Source organism: Phyllostomus discolor, chromosome 7 (genome assembly GCF_004126475.2).
Source record: "Phyllostomus discolor isolate MPI-MPIP mPhyDis1 chromosome 7, mPhyDis1.pri.v3, whole genome shotgun sequence".
NCBI classification, from domain to species: domain Eukaryota; kingdom Metazoa; phylum Chordata; class Mammalia; order Chiroptera; family Phyllostomidae; genus Phyllostomus; species Phyllostomus discolor.
In genome coordinates, this window is record NC_040909.2 from 112,160,264 (window position 1) to 112,176,563 (window position 16,300).

Here is a 16,300-nt window from a genome sequence, read left to right on the forward strand (position 1 = left end):
CAAAACTGTAAACCTACTTCTGAAGAATCAATACTTATTTTTTTTCCTTTCCTGCAGTGTTGTAGGCCATGATTTTCTTTGAACTAATTTCAACTTATTATGCAGAGCAGTGTATACATTTCCTAGGTATTAGGTGGGATTAGGCGTGAGCCTGATGGCCGTAAGAGTGTTTCTCTCTGTTATTAACATGGTGACCGTGTATCACTGAGAGCAGACTGACTTGGGTGTGCACTCAGGGAGATCTGCGGTACGGCCTAAAGAGTAGAGATATGTGTTGAGAACTCTAGAGGGTCTGAGATTTCACCCTACTTGCAAATTAACCAGGTGGTCTAGAGGAATATACAAGACTGCTGGGTCAGGCACAAAGGATTTTGTCACAGCGTAGCAAGCGGATGGGCTTCAAGTTCATTTCAGTTCCCCTGGCTCCCATATCTCATGGGGATGTCACAGAATGGCCCAGATAGATGCTGCACTCTCAGTGGGTGTGTGTCACAGCCGAGGAATCCCAAATTACAAAACCCCATCTTTCGTGGAATACAACCAAACCTGCCCAACCAATGTAAGAGGGAAACATTATCTTTATTTCCCCAGAGAGCAAACAAATTCGCCCTTTCTTCTAAAGCAAATATTCTATTTCCCAAGGCTGTTCTCAGTAAAAACATCTTTAAAAAGATGGTCTAGAACAAAGGTTGTTTAGTTCCTCTGTTCACAACATATTCAGAAATGAGAAACCCATGAAGAACTGTCTTCCAACAATGTCTCACTGTTTCCACGTACACCTGTTGTGTGATCTATCTCTGGGTGGCAGCTAAAGTTCCTGGTGTATCAGCTTCATTCGTCAAATCACCATTTCAATGGATTAGATTTGGGCCCAGCTTAGGAACACATCTTTTCCACATAGTATTGTCTTTTTATAATGGTATGTTTTATATAAAAAGGTCTGTCCAGAAAGTATTTAGCCATATACTATAAAAATTAGAGACATTTATTCAAGAAGATACAAGAAATGTTGTATATAGGACAATGACACCTCAGTCCCCTTCAAAGTAGGCATCTTGGGACCTCACACATTTCTCCCAGTGTCTCTTCCACTATTCAAGACACTGCGAAATCCTTTGTTGGAATTACCATCAACTGCCCCATCATATTTTCCTGAATCTCATTGATGGTCTGAAATCTCTTCCCTTTCAAAAGTGATTTTAGTTTGGGGAAAAGCCAGAAGTCATAGGGCACTAAATCTGAGCTATAGTGAGGCTGAGTCACCTGAGTAATTTGATGTTTCACCAAAAAACTCTGCAGGAGATGTGATGCATGAGTGGGCATGTCATCGTGATGATGCTGCCAATCACCAGTTGCCCATAGCTGCGGCCTTCTGAATCATCCAAATAGTTTCCACAGAGGAACAGTCAAGCTTAATGTGAAATTTGATGCAGATTCATTGCTCTACTTGCTCAGTCATTTTGAATGTGACAGCCATACAGTATACACGCTGTCAATGGCATCTACCACCCCCACTAACTAGTACAGTGAAGTCATCATTGTTCACGTATGCGCATTCCAGTCCTCTCTCCTTGGTTCCCAGGTTACATCAATGCCATGCAAACTATTCTCATTTTATTAACAATGGCTGGACTTTTTCCAGACAGACTTTGTATATATGATTATCAGAATATCAATAGTGCTATGTAAGTGGCAGGATTTCAGATAATTTTTTCTCTTTTTCATACTTGTTACACTTTACGTTTTTAAATCATAATCAAACAAAGCAACAAAGTTGTTTGAAAAAGAAAAACAACAGACCACTATAAAAGCCTTATTTTAGTTATCATTATTCACTTTTTAATAGCTTCATAGTCTTCCCTGAAAGGATAGTCTTATTTTTTATTAAAGGAAAACATCTCATTTAATATGGTGATTATGTTGCAGAAAGCCTTGTCAGAGGTTGAAAGAGATCTGAAAAACTCTGCAGCTGCATCTAAGACTCAAACCAAGGGGAAAAGGATGGTGATTCAGGAAGTGGAGAACTCGGAGGATGAAAGTGGAAAGGACAGTGAAAGAAGACATGAAGATGGCAGTGGAGATAAGAGTAAAACATTTTTTATTTTTTGGTTATGTAAAATATTATCTTTTTTATATGATGAGCTAGTCTATCAAATTTTTTATAGCTTTACCTTGTAAATCCACAAGAAAGTTTTTCCTTAATATTGTCTTAATATAGCGCATTTTTCTTTTTCCTTTTTTTATTGACATATAACATTATATTGGTTTAAGATGTATAACATCATGATTTGATATTTGTATATATTGCAAAATGATCACCACAATGCGTCTAGTTAACACAGCTCATCTTTTTCTTAATACAATCCCCCAAACCCATTTTTCTTCTTAACCTGACACCTTTTTCTAATGCTCAACTTAATTCCTCATTATCATCTTTAAATGCAAATGCCCGTGACACCAACCATTTGCAAGTTAACCTTGAATCTCTCTTAGATGACTATTTTGTCTATAAGCTATTGGCTGCAAACAAATATGTTGGCTTCAAAAAGGTATACTTTGCCTAAAATGAATGCATTGTTAAAAAATTACCATGTATATCTCTCAAAAAATTTCTTTAATGCAAGTTCACTTTTGACACAATTTTTTAAAGGCTCTAGATTAGATAAAGCTTAATCTTTATAATAGAAAACAATGAAGGTTACATCAGCTTTCAGGGGAAAGATCTGCCTACTCATTTGACTGTGGTGGGGGGGGTGGGGAGGATGTTTTCTGCATTCTTGAAAGCCCGACATCAACCAAAGGAAAATATCAAATATTAATTTTAAAAATCATTGATAGGTAAACTCAACTTTAAGTAATTTGACAGAAGTAAAATAACTAAGTATTTTAATTTAGACAGAGAAATATAAAATGTACCACTCATTCCACTTAAAAAATAAAGTACAAGGAGTAAAAGTTTTAAGTTTTTAATGACAGAAAGTACAATATAAAATGTATGCCTCAAGTCAAAATATGATCAGTTAAGGTAGAATAAAAACAAAGGGACAGAATAGGAGGGAGGGAGAAAGAGGAGGACACAGAATAAGAACAGGAGAGAGAGATGTGAAAGGGAAAGCATCAAAAGGATAAAAAAGGAAGAAATTAAGATTAAAAAGTTTTTCAACCAGATTTTAAGTTCTGGCAGCAAATGTTCTTGGGGTTTATATTTAGCTTAAGATAATTAGCCAAGTGCCTTACAATTAAAGGACAGTATTTAAAGTCTTAACTGGAACAAGGTATAGTATTACAGGTGTATGTGTGTGAACATGTTTTTATTTTTCTTGGGTATATATGTAGGAATGGAATGCCGGGTTATATTGTAACTCTATGTTTAATTTCCAGTTTTCCAAAGTAGCTACAGCATTTTATATTCCCACCAGTGATATCTGAGGATTCCAATTTCTCCACATTCTTGCAAACACTTGTTATGGTTTGCCTTTTTGATTATATGCTAGTGGGTAAAAGGTAGTAACTCCTTATGGTTTTGATTTGCATTTCTCTTATTGTGTTGACCGTCTTTTGAAGTGTTTTTAGCCATTTTTTTTTTCGAGAAATGTTTATTCAATTCCTTTGCCCATTTTACAATTTGGTTATTTGCCTTTTTATTGTTGCATTGTAAGTGTTCTTTACATATTCTGGATACTAGACCCTTATCAAATATGCAATTTACATGTAATTTCTTCCAAATGTGAGTTGTCTTTTTTACTTTCTTGATTATATCCTTTGATGCACAAAAGTTTTAAATGTTACCTGAGTCAAATTTATCTATTTTTCTTCTGTACTTGAGCCTTTGGTATCATATATAAAATTCACTGCCAAAGGTAAAGTCATGCAGATTTACCTCTGTTTTTTTCTAAGAGTTTTATGATTTAGCTAGTATTTAGACCATTGATATATTTTGATTAATCGTGGAAGGAGTCCTACTTAGTTGTTTGTTTGCTTGTTTGTTTGTTCTAGCATGTGTAAATCCAGTTGTCCCAATGTCATTTGTTAAAGAGACTATTCTTTCCTTATTGAATGGACTTGACACCTTTGTCATAAATCAATGGGCTAGCCCTGGCCGGGTATCTCAGTTGGTTTGAACATCATTCTGATGTGCCAATGTTGCGGTTCGATCCCCAGTCAGGGCACATACAAGAATCAACCAATGAATGCATAGATAAGTACAGTAGCAAATCACTATTTCTCTTTCTCTCTCCCTTCCCCACTCTAAAATTGGTATAAATTTTTTTTTCAATCAATGGGCCAGCTCTGGCCTGGTGGCTGTGGAACATCATCCCTTATAATAAAACAGTTGCGGATCCCATCCCTGGTGAGAGCACATACCTAGGTTGTGGGTTTGATCCCTGGTTGGGATGCATACGGAAGCCTACCAATCGATGTTCCTCTTTCACATTGATATTTCTCTTTCTCTCTCTCTTCCTTCCTTTCTCTTTAAAATCAATACACATATCCTTGGGCGAGGATTAAAAAATCAATTGGCCATAAATGTATGAATTTATTACTGGACTCTTCAATTCTATTGTATTGGTCTACATATCTATCCCAATGCTGGTACCACTCTGTTTTGATTACTGTAGTTTTTAGTAAGTTTTAAAATCAGAAGTGTGAGTCCTTTGATTTTTGTTCTTCTTTTTCAAGATTGTTTGGCTATTTTGGAATTCCGGATGAATTTGAAGATCAGTTTTTCTATTTCTGCAAAAAGTCTATGGAACTTTGATAGGGATTATATTGAACGTGTAGATCACTTTGGGCAGTATTGATATCTTAACAACATAAAGGCTTCCTATCTATGATCAAGAAATATCTTTCCACTTATTTAATTTCTTTTGGCAATGTTTTGTAGTTTTCAATATACAAGGCCTTAACCTTCTTGTTAAATTTATTCCTGAGTATTTTATTCCTTTGGATGCTATTGTAAATGGAATTATTATTCTAATTTCTTTTTAGATCGTTCATTAACAGTGTGTAGAAATGACTGATTTTTGTATGTTGCTCTTGTACCCTGTAACACTGCTGAATTTGCTTATTAGCTTTAGTAGTATGATTGTGTGTGTGTGTGTGTGTGTATTCTTTGGGAATACATATCTACACACATATAATATATAATAATAAATTATAATTATATTTTATATAGTGTATAATGATAATTAAATGTATAAGTATATAATTATAAATTATAATTTGTAATAAAGATAATATTTAATCATGTTAAATCATATTATGTTATTGTATATAATATACATGTAATCCTAAAGAATCTCTCTATAGTTATATCATCTATGAAGAGAGATCATTTTATTTCTTCCTTCCCCATATGGATGCCTTTTATTTCTCTTTCTTGCCAGGTTATTGATCAGGTTATAACTGCCACCATAATGTTGAGTAGCTGTGGTTCAGGGGAAAGTTTTCAGGACTTCACCACTGAGTATGATGTTAGCAGTGAGTTTTTCATAAATGTACTTTAAATTGAGAAATTTCACTTCTCTTCCTAGTTTTCTGAGTGATTTTATCACGGAACGGTGTTGGATTTTGTCAAATGCCTTTTCAATTCAATTATGATCACGTGATTTCCCCCCTTGTTCTATTAATGTGGTATGTTGCATAGATTTTTTACTGTTGACCCACTTTTCCATTCCTGAGATAAATTCCACTTGGTCATGGTGTCTAATCCTTTTAATATGCTATTGGATTTGCTTTGCTTGTATTTTGTTGAGGACTTTTGCATCGACCAACTACCCAAACTACCCTTCAGGGCTACTGAAGTCATTGTGGCCTTTAGATCTAATGGTTCTCTTTAGTCCTTGTGCAAATGACACTGTTGGCTATTACTTCCTTTGGTATTTGTTATTGCTGACTCCTTTCTCCCCGAACTACTCTTTCTTCTTAGTTTCTGAGGCAGTGTGCCCCCCTGGTTTTTCTCTCATTTCTAGGTACTCCTCCATCTCTATTGGAGATTGTTTCTGTGATCATCCTTTAAGAATTAGTATTTCTCAGGGATCCTTTGGAAGATATGAGTGACCCAATCTACATCCATACTTCAGTGATTCTTTATCTGCCATCACCTCCCAAGTCCGTGTCTCTAGATGAGGCCACTCCTCTGATCTACATTTGGAGCCACCTCCTGACTGACTTCTCTGGAATGTCCTACAGGTCGCACAATACCTAACATGACTCACAGGATTTCTTGTTGTGGCCTCTGTTTACCTTTACGGAGACTGGCAAAGTTGTTCAGGGACATTTCCACCTTAAGGAAAGAGATATGGCTATGCATTCAGTTCATTCATTTGAATCCCAGTTATGCTGGGATTTCAAGCTCTGTGTGCTTGAGGAAATTCCTTAGCTACTTCCTTGTGTCTGTTGCCTCATTTGTAAAGTGGTGATGAAGTACTACTTGGTATGAAGGTTAATGGTAATGTACGTGAAGGTCTGGACTCATATAAAGTTCTAGATAAACTGTAGCTATTTAGTAATACTATCAATCAAACATGAGAGGGTAACATACAAGGGGATGTACAATAATAGTAAGTTGTCTGTTGTTTCTATGGACACTGACGTCTGCTTCCATCCATTTCTGTTCCGGGTGGGAACTTGAGTAGCAGATGCCAGATGAAGACTGGAGCCTTGCTCTAACAATCCTACTGGATCCAATCTGGGTATTTATTACTATTATAAGGACTTTTCATTGTCTTCATATTTAACCTCATTTTGGTTAGTGATTCAAAAGTGGACATTATTCCACTGTAGAGGAAACGATATTTATTAATGTGTTCTTTAAAATCAGTGCTGGCTTTAAGGTGACCATCCACTGATTTTTATTTAAACACTTGTGGTTTTCCATGGCCTCTGTCTTTATGCTTCAAATCATGGCTCCACCACTCATGAAAGATAATGGAAAATATATCCAAATATGTCCATCAAAACTCAGATCAGTATTTGTTAAAAGAAAAAGCTTGGAGGTCTCTGCATTTAGGTTCTTTTTTAACAGTGGTTTGAGGTTGCTTCAAAAATAAAAACATAATTCATCCAAGAAAATTTGAAGATCTAATTGGCTTTAATTAAGCAATTCTTCATTTGGGCAGCATCCCATCTAGCAACCAGAAGGATGCTCCTAGGAGTTATACAATATGGAAGGTTTTTTACAGGAAGCTGGGTGGGGCAAGGGTGCTCTTGGCTAAAGAAAAGGAAGGTTTATTTTGGGGCCAGGACATATTTTCTTCGTGGGGAAGGAAAATTAGGGAAGAGTTTTTATGCAGATTGACTCTTCTTTGCAGAGGAGTTGGTGGAGAGGACCCACTGACAGATTACCATACTGGTGCTTGACCAAAACAATTCATACTGGTTGATCAAGATTGTGTTTCTGGGACAGTTTGAAACTGCAGTTGGATCAGGTATTAAATCTAGGTTTGGTGAGCTTTTAGCACAAGTGACATTAGGCCTCTGTTGTTGTTTTTTCTTTAACAAAATGATAAATTGCCTTCTATAAAATATTGATAAGATACCCATCAATGAAATATTTATACATCATTTTATACTTAAAAACAGTAGATTCAATAATCAATTAAGGCTATGATTTGTACCTGACAGTCTGAATAAGGCATTGTAATGGAAAACTTCATCTTTTAAAGGCTCACTTTTAAAACCAGGTGCTTATTTTATGACTTCTTTGCTAAATTCAGTTTAAAATGACTTAAAGTCACTTGACCTTTATTCTTCTGTCAAGTGATCTTTTTCTCCTAGTCTTTTAACGGAAGGAAAGGGTACCCTAAACTTGGGTGCGATTTTTGTTTTCAAGTTTTGGTAACTACTCTTTCGTAAATTGTAAATGAAAGAAAAGTACGTACTTTGTAAGATCTGTCTTTGCCTTTTGGCTGCGATGAAGGGAATGATTTTGAAATGCTGGTTATCAAGTCACAAGCCCTTGAGGATTTAACGAGTTAAATACGGGGTTGGCTTCCGTCTACAGCCCGGGAAGCCGCCGGGGATCCGCGCACGCGGCCCCGGGGCTAACCTTCGGAGCGGATGGGCCCCGAAGGTGCCGGAGCCTCGAAACTCAGACCGAGAGGGCGGCGCCCGCGCGGCTTCCCCGCGACCCGCCCAGCGCGCTCCGGCGCCGCGCCTCCGAGCACCCCCGCTGCTGCCGCGGTAGTTTCTCCTGATGATGCAAACACTCACTTCCCGCATCCACTTCCCACAGAGACCGCGGAGCCGGCGGGAGCCGCGCGCGCCGCAGAGCCGCGCGCCATGGGCAACATCCAGAGGAAGCTGACGGGCAAAAGCGAGGCCGGCAAGCGGCCGGAGAAGGGCGCGCCGCGGCGGAGTCGCACGATAGGGGCCGGCTCGGACAAGCGGGGCCGCCCGCGGGCCCCGGCGACCGCGGCCGGCGCCAACGGGCACCCGGGCGGCGGCAGGGGCTCCCGGGGACCGGTCCGGGCCGACGCATCCCCTGGGCCCCATGCGTCGCCGCCTGCCCCCGCCGCCCCGGGCGGCCCATCCGGCCTGAAGTGTCAGGGCAACGAGCTGTTCAAAACCGGACAGTTCGCCGAGGCGGCGCGCAAGTACTCGGCGGCGATAGCGCAGCTGGAGACAGCAGGTAGGTGACCTGCGCTCCACGGGCTCCCCGGAACCCTCCCGCTGAACTTGGCGGGACCCGCAGGGGCCACGCCGGAGAGGCGCGGGCCACCTCTTGAGTGACAGGCGCGTGTGTCAGTACATTCCTTCCTGGTGGCCTAGGGCGGCGCGGGACAAGACCTACAAGCTCAGTCTGTACCTTGGAATGCGTACTATGTGTCTGGGCGAGGCAAGTTCATCCCTTTACGGGCTTGCCCCCTGTGGCCAATGCCGGCGTACGCTGCTCCTCGGAGCGCTGCACTGTCAGCAGCCCGTAGGACTGCAGTCCCTGCCAGTGGAGACCGCAGTCTTGGAATTCCGGGGAACCTGATTTCGCTAATGGATTTTAACTGTATTTAATTAAATGTGCTTTTAGGAAGTGGAAGTGCAGATGATCTAAGTATCTTATATTCAAATAGAGCAGCATGTTACCTAAAGGAAGGAAACTGCAGTGGCTGCATTCAAGACTGTAACAGGTAAACTGCTGATTTTCAGGTTTGTCTAGAGATGATTACCATTTGAAGGTGGTGAATGTAGTCTTGACTGTTTTTCTAAGTTTTCTGCATGATTCTAATTTCTGAAGTTTTAAGGTATGTTAATTTATTAATGCATACTCATAATTTTTTCTCTTGTATATATATGAAGACAGTTATAGCAGATTGTGCAAACTTTTTTTCATTTCTACTGTTACCACCTTAGTTCATGCTCATTTTATGTCAGTCCTAAACCACTGGAGAAGACATCTCACTACTCTCTCTGCCTCCTCCAGTCCACTGTGGCATCAGAATAACTTTTCCTGAAACACTGTTTTGTTCAGACTGTTTCAAACGGGTGTCCACTAGTTCAGTATGGTCTTCCAGATAGTTACAAACTCCTCTGTCACCATATTGCCCCAAAACAAGCTTTCTGCCCCCATTTGGTCCACTGTCTGTAGTGTGCTCTGCACACCTTTGCTTCTGAAATCTGTCAATGTAAGAAACGTCCAGAACTGGGAGAATTTTTATGGTGTTTTGAGCCAAACTGATGACAGTTCCCGGGAAGCAAAATCTCAAGGGATTGAGAAAATGCTCCGGAAAATGGCAATTTTACCACTAATTTTTTTACATCAGAATCAAAGGGGAAGACATAAGGTGGTTACATGAAATTCACTGATGATAGATTAGGGAGAAAGCAAAGCAAGGACATCTCTAGGATTGGATAAAAAGTAAAAAGAATAAACAAACTTCTTTTACATAGGCAGGTGTAGGATACTTAACAGTTCACAATTAACACAATCATAACAACGAGGGATCTGTGGTCTCTGCTGTGGTGGGAGATTGTGCCCGACAGGTCTGGAAAAAAAAAGGGTTAGTCTGACATTATGAAGGTGTGTTAATGTAGATGCAAAAAGACTACAGACAGGCTCAGTTAAGGTGAAGACCCACCTTTGTTAGGGAGAAATACCACTCTAGGACAACTATCCCAGACTGGAACTGCTTTTAGTTACAAAGTTTTAATGTCACACCGTCCTTTGTAGTTACTTTAGGTCTCTGAGTTTGTCAGTTTAGTAGGTAGCCCCGCTTTCATCCACAAACCCTGCTCAGCAGCCCCCTGCTCTCTGCCTGCCTGGTGGCCCTCAGCCTCCCTGGTCATCTTCACGTCTGTAACACCTGCACTGTCACTCGCACCTGTAGGTTCTTGTGTCATTCACTGCATGGCATTGTAAGCTCTGTGAGGTCAGGACCCATGTTCTATTCAGCTTTGCAACCCTCAAGCACAGTCGTCACCCATGGTGCTCTGCCTGCTGAGATAAAGGAACATATTTACATGAATAAAAAGTGTTTTTTTACAAATAAGTAATAAGCCTTCCTCAGGAGTCCTTTGTTAAGAAGCTACTACTAGTGAATCTAAAAAAAAAATCATGCCCTGACTGGTGCACGATTCAGTTGGCTGGGCATCATCAGGCAAAGTGAAAGGATGTCAGGTGATTCCCAGTCAGGGCACACGCCTGGGCTGCGGGCCTGGTCCCCCCGTTGTGGTGTATGGGAGAGGCAGCCAGTCCATTTTTCTCCCCCTCTCTTTCTCAATCCCTTCCCCTCTCTCCAAAAATAAATAAATAAATAAAGTCTTAAAAAAAAAGAAGTTATATGTCCTGGTTTGGCCTTAACAGCCCTGGCTTATTGTCTGGTATAATTATTAATATCACCCCCTTTACCCTCAGAAGCCCTAGCTTGGACTGTCACTTATGTGGATACCCTGACCATAAGGTGAACTATTTTTTTCATTGGTAGTAGCAGTTTCAGGCTCGTTAGTTTCTGTGTCTACAGTTTAAAAAGAAGGTCTTGAGGTACTCGGATTTTTGCCAAATTTGCATATTCAAATTGTAAATAAACAATATTTATATTCACTCTGGCCTGACTTTAGACCCCATCCATTGTTGTAGTAGCTCACGCTAGCTAATTATTATTACATTTTCAGGATTCTGTGAGCTGGTCGAATGAAGTCAAGTGGGTACCTTGAAGTCTGCCATGGTTAGAGTACTAATACCATGAAAATCAGCAAATGCAATAAATCTTGGCTTCTTTTTTTCCCTGGGAGAGCTGGATGTTAAACATTTTCCACTACCCATAACTAACCAAAAAGACCATGTTAATTTGCAGAATATTGGGATTTGCAGCCAAGAACTGTGAGAGGACTTAAAAAAAATTCCTTTTACCTTCTAAGTTCTAGCTGGGCTAATAATCAAGTTAACAGAGGCAGATAACAGGAACATATCAAATTTTAACACATGCACATGGGGAATTCACATAGCATGAAAACCCCAAAGACAGTGAGGTAACATTGGGCATATATTTCATTTTGGACAAAGAAATGGGGGGAGTGGAACACAGGGCAGGTAAATATTTGCTAGGCAACAGTCAGACATGGGGGGATCTTGTAAACAGCCCCCTGCTCGAGGCCTTCCTATCCATCGCACATAGTTGAAATTAGGCCAAGGTGAGTTAAGATCCGCCCCCCCCCCCCCAGCAGATTTTCTTATTTGAATCTCTCAAGCAGGAAAGAGGGGAGGGTCAAATGTTTTTTTCTGACGCTTTCGTTTCTTAATAACCAGTTTAAACATCAGTCTCGCAAGAGTCACAATCTTGGGGGTGGCAAAACTTTGTTTTCCTTCAAAACTTTCACCTTAGGTGTCTGTTACTAATACATTACCCTTCAGACTTGCCTTAGGCATTCCTACGTTGAGCGACTTTAGGACTCTTGGTTTAAAACCTGGGACCCTTAGAGACAGGGCTAAAACGGTGGACTCACTTTGTCCTTAAGTGAGATTGTTTATGGGGGCAGGCAGTTCCTGTTAACATTTGTGTTTCCTTGTAGACCCAGGGGGAGGTCAGAGATGGGACGCTAGCCAAGGTGTCCCGGGAGGCTAGAATGGAGGTTTGTCTGGAGGGAGAGAGGGCCGGCTGGGGCAGGAGGTGGGCGGTGCTTAGGGAAGGCTTACGGGGTATCCCGCTCTGTTGGTCAGCACTGACCCCCGCAGAGACCGGCTTCCTTCGATGTTTTCTCTGGTACCTGGCATGTGAGTGCCAGCACGAGGGCTGTGGAGGGATTTTACTCCAGAGCGCTGGTTCGCAGACTCATCGTAATGCCAGAGAAACCGTGATTTGCTATGGCAAACAGGTTGGAAAATGGATGTATTTAAATTTGTATGATCCGGAAATCATTTACTAGCAGAAATATATGACTACTTTCACTTTAGAAAGATTGCATACATTTTAAAGGAAGCCAGTTTTTCAGTTAATTATCTTTGCCCCTTGGAGAGTTGTTTTATGTTCCATGAGGCAAGTGGTAGCAAGAGTCAAACACAGAAAAAGAAAAACTCATGGGGACAGAATCTAAATAAAGGGGAGAGGGAAACCTATGAATTAACTTTAATGGATTTCCCCTTAAAAAGAACTTTGCGTGCATTTGGGGTAAAAACTATCTGGTTTTAAATGTCTAAACTGCCGGGGCCTGCTCCCAAGCACTTCCTCAGCGGTGTTTCTGGAGGGCATCTCTAGAGAATCGCTGTTGGGAGCACGAGGCACGTTGGAGCAGTGGAGGGGCACCGGGCCCTGGCCCTCTCCTCGCTGTCCGCCGCACCTCCTCTTACAGGCTTCCAGGGAAGCCGAGAAACCGGATTGTGATGCCTAAGCAAAAGTTTAAAACTTTCATTTTGGAAATTACTTTTATTTCCATAATTGTTTTTCAGGTTGTTGTTTTTTTTAACCTTCACTTCCCCATCGATGAGGGAAACTTTTGGGGTTATCTAAAGCACACCAAAAATCTTTCAGTGACTTTGCATTGACGATATTTTGACGGACTCAGTACAGATGAATGGTGTCTAATAATTCTGTGCTTTTGCTCATCTTTGCTGTTCTCTGGCAGACCTGAAATTAGATGACTCTTTAGAGTCTTAGCTGTGTGCACTCGAATAGTTAAGCTTTCGTATAAGCTCTGCTTTAAAAGTTCTCTGTGTTTATTTTCATGAATGGATGCTTTTTTTTTTCTTTGTGGAATGTCCATTAATAAGCTTATATTTATTTTCAGGATTGTGGTTAAAGAGAAAAAAACCTTGAATTTACTAGGCTGAGAGTGCTAAAAATTAACATCATCTTACTCAATTTTAGATGCCAAGCCTACCTCAGGTTTATCTTGGGTGGATAAACGGTGCCTTCGATTTGGGAAGCCTGGTGAATGGGAGTAGTCATGTGGCTGTTCCTGTCGCTACTTAGCCCCCAAGCATTAACCTAAGCTAGAGTTAAGGCAGTGGTACAGGTGATAGACACTGGTGCCCAGAGGTCTGTTTTCTAGTGTTTAAGTGCTTCTACTTGATTTTAATTTTAGTTTAAATGATTTTTACAGATTGCAAAAATAACACATACCTATTACAGAGAAAAATTTGAAACCCAGGACAACAAAAAGGGCGTTACAAAACTCCCCCTCCCAGTGCTAACTCCGAGGCAGAGCAAGATTGGTTATTTTTCAGAGCAGTGAAGCTAATGCCATTTCTAGAACACCTTCTGTGGTCCGGAGTCGAGGGGCACACCCACATGCGCAGCTGAGCGTCTGCACTGTGGAGGCAGCGAGTCTGAGTGGCAGATGACTTTGAGTTCCTCTATTTGTAGTGTTTCATACGTTTGTGGTAGAAAGAGTGTGGGTTCTGAAGAGGGCATCTTGTGGCCCTGGTGTTGATCTAGGCACTGGGAAATTCCCTTGCCTTAACGGAGCTTAAATTCAAAAGAACTGATGTGCAAAATGAACATGTGAATATTGACCTTGCTGGCTTGTTGTGCGATTAGAGGAGAAAGTCTACAGTGATGGGCTTGTAGCAGATGTTCGATCAGAGCTCCCGCCTTCCAGATCACTGTAGACAGGACTAGACAGTAGACCTCTAAGACTACTGGGAAAAAAAGTAAAGCAGCCCTTACCCATTCTTCCCCTGAAGCAAGTCCACTGTCTGATATATATTTGCTTGCAGCTTAAGAGTTAACCAGAAGGGCGAACCTGCAGCCTCCAGTGTGGACTGCCTGGCACATACCCATTAGTGCATTGTATAGAAAGTCAGCTCTTCATAGCATCTCTGCACAGAGCACTTCTTTACAGTTTCAGCTAATTTTATTAAAATGAAGTACAGTACTTTTCACTCACAAATGCAATCTCGATTGTATTTTTTATTTCAGAATTTAACGAAGTACAAAGTAGTGAAGTAAGTAGCTTTAAACAGTTACTTCAAACAAAACCAGGGAACATAACCTTGAAATGCATCTCTAGTGATATTGAAAATACTTCATAGGCAAGTGCAAGATGAAAATTAATGACTTAAAGAAATCATTGTATGCTTCCTTGATTACATCTGGTCTATTTTTGAAGCCCTTTGGCAGCAGGTGAACCGTAATAAATTGCACCGAGTTTTAGAGAGCTGCTTTTCAAACAGCGATGCAGGTTTATGTGGTTCTGTGCTAAGGTGCCTTATTAAATACATAGGTACAAATAAAAATTTCCCTTTTAATCCCTCAATAACAAGAATCTGTTGAAAGCCTGCTCTGTGCCTAGTGCCATGGTGGGCTCTATTAGAGTGTGGGGGAGGGGTGAGGGAGGGCATATTGGGGAGAGGGGAGTAGGATGAGGGGAGGGTACAGGGGGGTGAGGCACACTGCCTGCTGCCAGGGGACTCAGTCTCAGTGGGGGAAAAAATAAGTAAATGCCTAAGTAGGTTGGTTTCAAAGAAAGGAAGTAACCACAGGTTTGATTGCTCTGCTACTCAGGGTTTATTTTACATCTCTGGTGTGTTGCCAGGTCCCCAAGATGAAATTCCAGGTAAGTATGTGTTTGTATGTATTTGTATGGTATGTCCAGTACTATAGTATGCATTGAGTTAGTGTAAGTTAAAGAGTAATTTTCAAAACAAATGACATGTGACATTTTTGTCTTCTTTAGGGCTCTGGAACTTCATCCATTCTCAGTTAAACCTCTTCTTCGACGAGCAATGGCATATGAAACTTTAGAGCAGTATCAGAAAGCTTATGTGGATTATAAAACAGTCTTGCAAATAGACTGCGGAATCCAGATAGCAAATGACAGTATTAACAGGTAACCTGATCTGAGGCAGCTACCTCTGAGGTCAAGGTGTTTTATCATAGAATTAGGTTTTCTTCTTCCCCTCCTTTAAGAACGATGTCAGAGTGTATGGGTGTTCTCAGTTATTTATTTTACATGACTGCCTTCTTCCACTCCATCCAAACCAAGTGGTTCTCTCTTTAATTTAATTTGCTCTCTCTCTCTCTCTCCCTCTCCCCCCTTCTTCTCTCTCTCAAGTCAATTTTTTCTTAAAAAGACCTCACTCATTTTTTTAATTGAATGGTTCTTGTTGATGTATAATTATATAAGATGAGAAGGTATTGTCTAGTATTGCCATATATATTTTTCTGTAAAATATCCAGTTTAAAAATTTCAATGCTCCCTTTCATGAATCCCATATCTGTGCTTGCTTTTCCATCTAAGCAACAGCAATTTTTAAAAAAAACTTAAACACCTGTGCTTATTTTGTTTCTGTCTCCCATTAATCATATTCCTCTCTTCCTCTCCAGGAATCTTATGTTAAATTTCCCTGCATATACTTACTTACTCCCTGGCAACACATCATCTCTTTTCAGCTGCTTCTTCCTTCCTCTCTGCTGGTAATGCAAGTTTGCTTGAAAATTCCTTTTTTCTAAAGCTTCTTTTTCTTTTGCAGTTGTGGGTGGTTTTACATTATTTTCTAATTTATTTTTTTATGCTAACATATAACCAAAGACTACTGTTGAAATTTCAGTTAATAAAACTGTATGGAAATTATGTGTATTATATTTGTCTCTACATAAATGTAAAAATTTTTCACAGTGGAAGTATCACTGAGTTAACTAACTTGAGTGTATTCTACCAGTTACCAGTAACCCTTCAGCCTTGAGGAGCACCTTTTTAAAGCCAGATTCGTTCCAAACACATAATTCTGTTCTGTTTTAAATATAAGTATAGTGTCTTATATGTTTAAAATGGTGAGAAAGAAATAGTTGGGGATGTTAATCTGAATTTTATAATGGCTCTTAGTAAATGTCATTAATACAAGAGCCATCATAGTAGACTCCAGTATCCT

At 40.2% G+C, this 16,300-nt stretch overlaps 1 protein-coding gene across 2 annotated transcripts in view; it reads left to right on the forward strand.

Moving 5' to 3' along the window:
- The window catches only part of SPAG1 (sperm associated antigen 1), a 47,632-nt gene that overhangs the window by 16,541 nt on the left and 14,791 nt on the right, over positions 1-16,300 (forward strand). For both annotated transcript variants that reach the window (XM_036031305.1, XM_036031306.1), the window contains 4 exons: positions 1,927-2,086; positions 8,237-8,632; positions 9,026-9,125; positions 15,106-15,258. In XM_036031305.1, the coding sequence (XP_035887198.1) occupies positions 1,927-2,086; positions 8,237-8,632; positions 9,026-9,125; positions 15,106-15,258 (809 nt within the window). The remainder of the gene's footprint in view (positions 1-1,926; positions 2,087-8,236; positions 8,633-9,025; positions 9,126-15,105; positions 15,259-16,300) is intronic.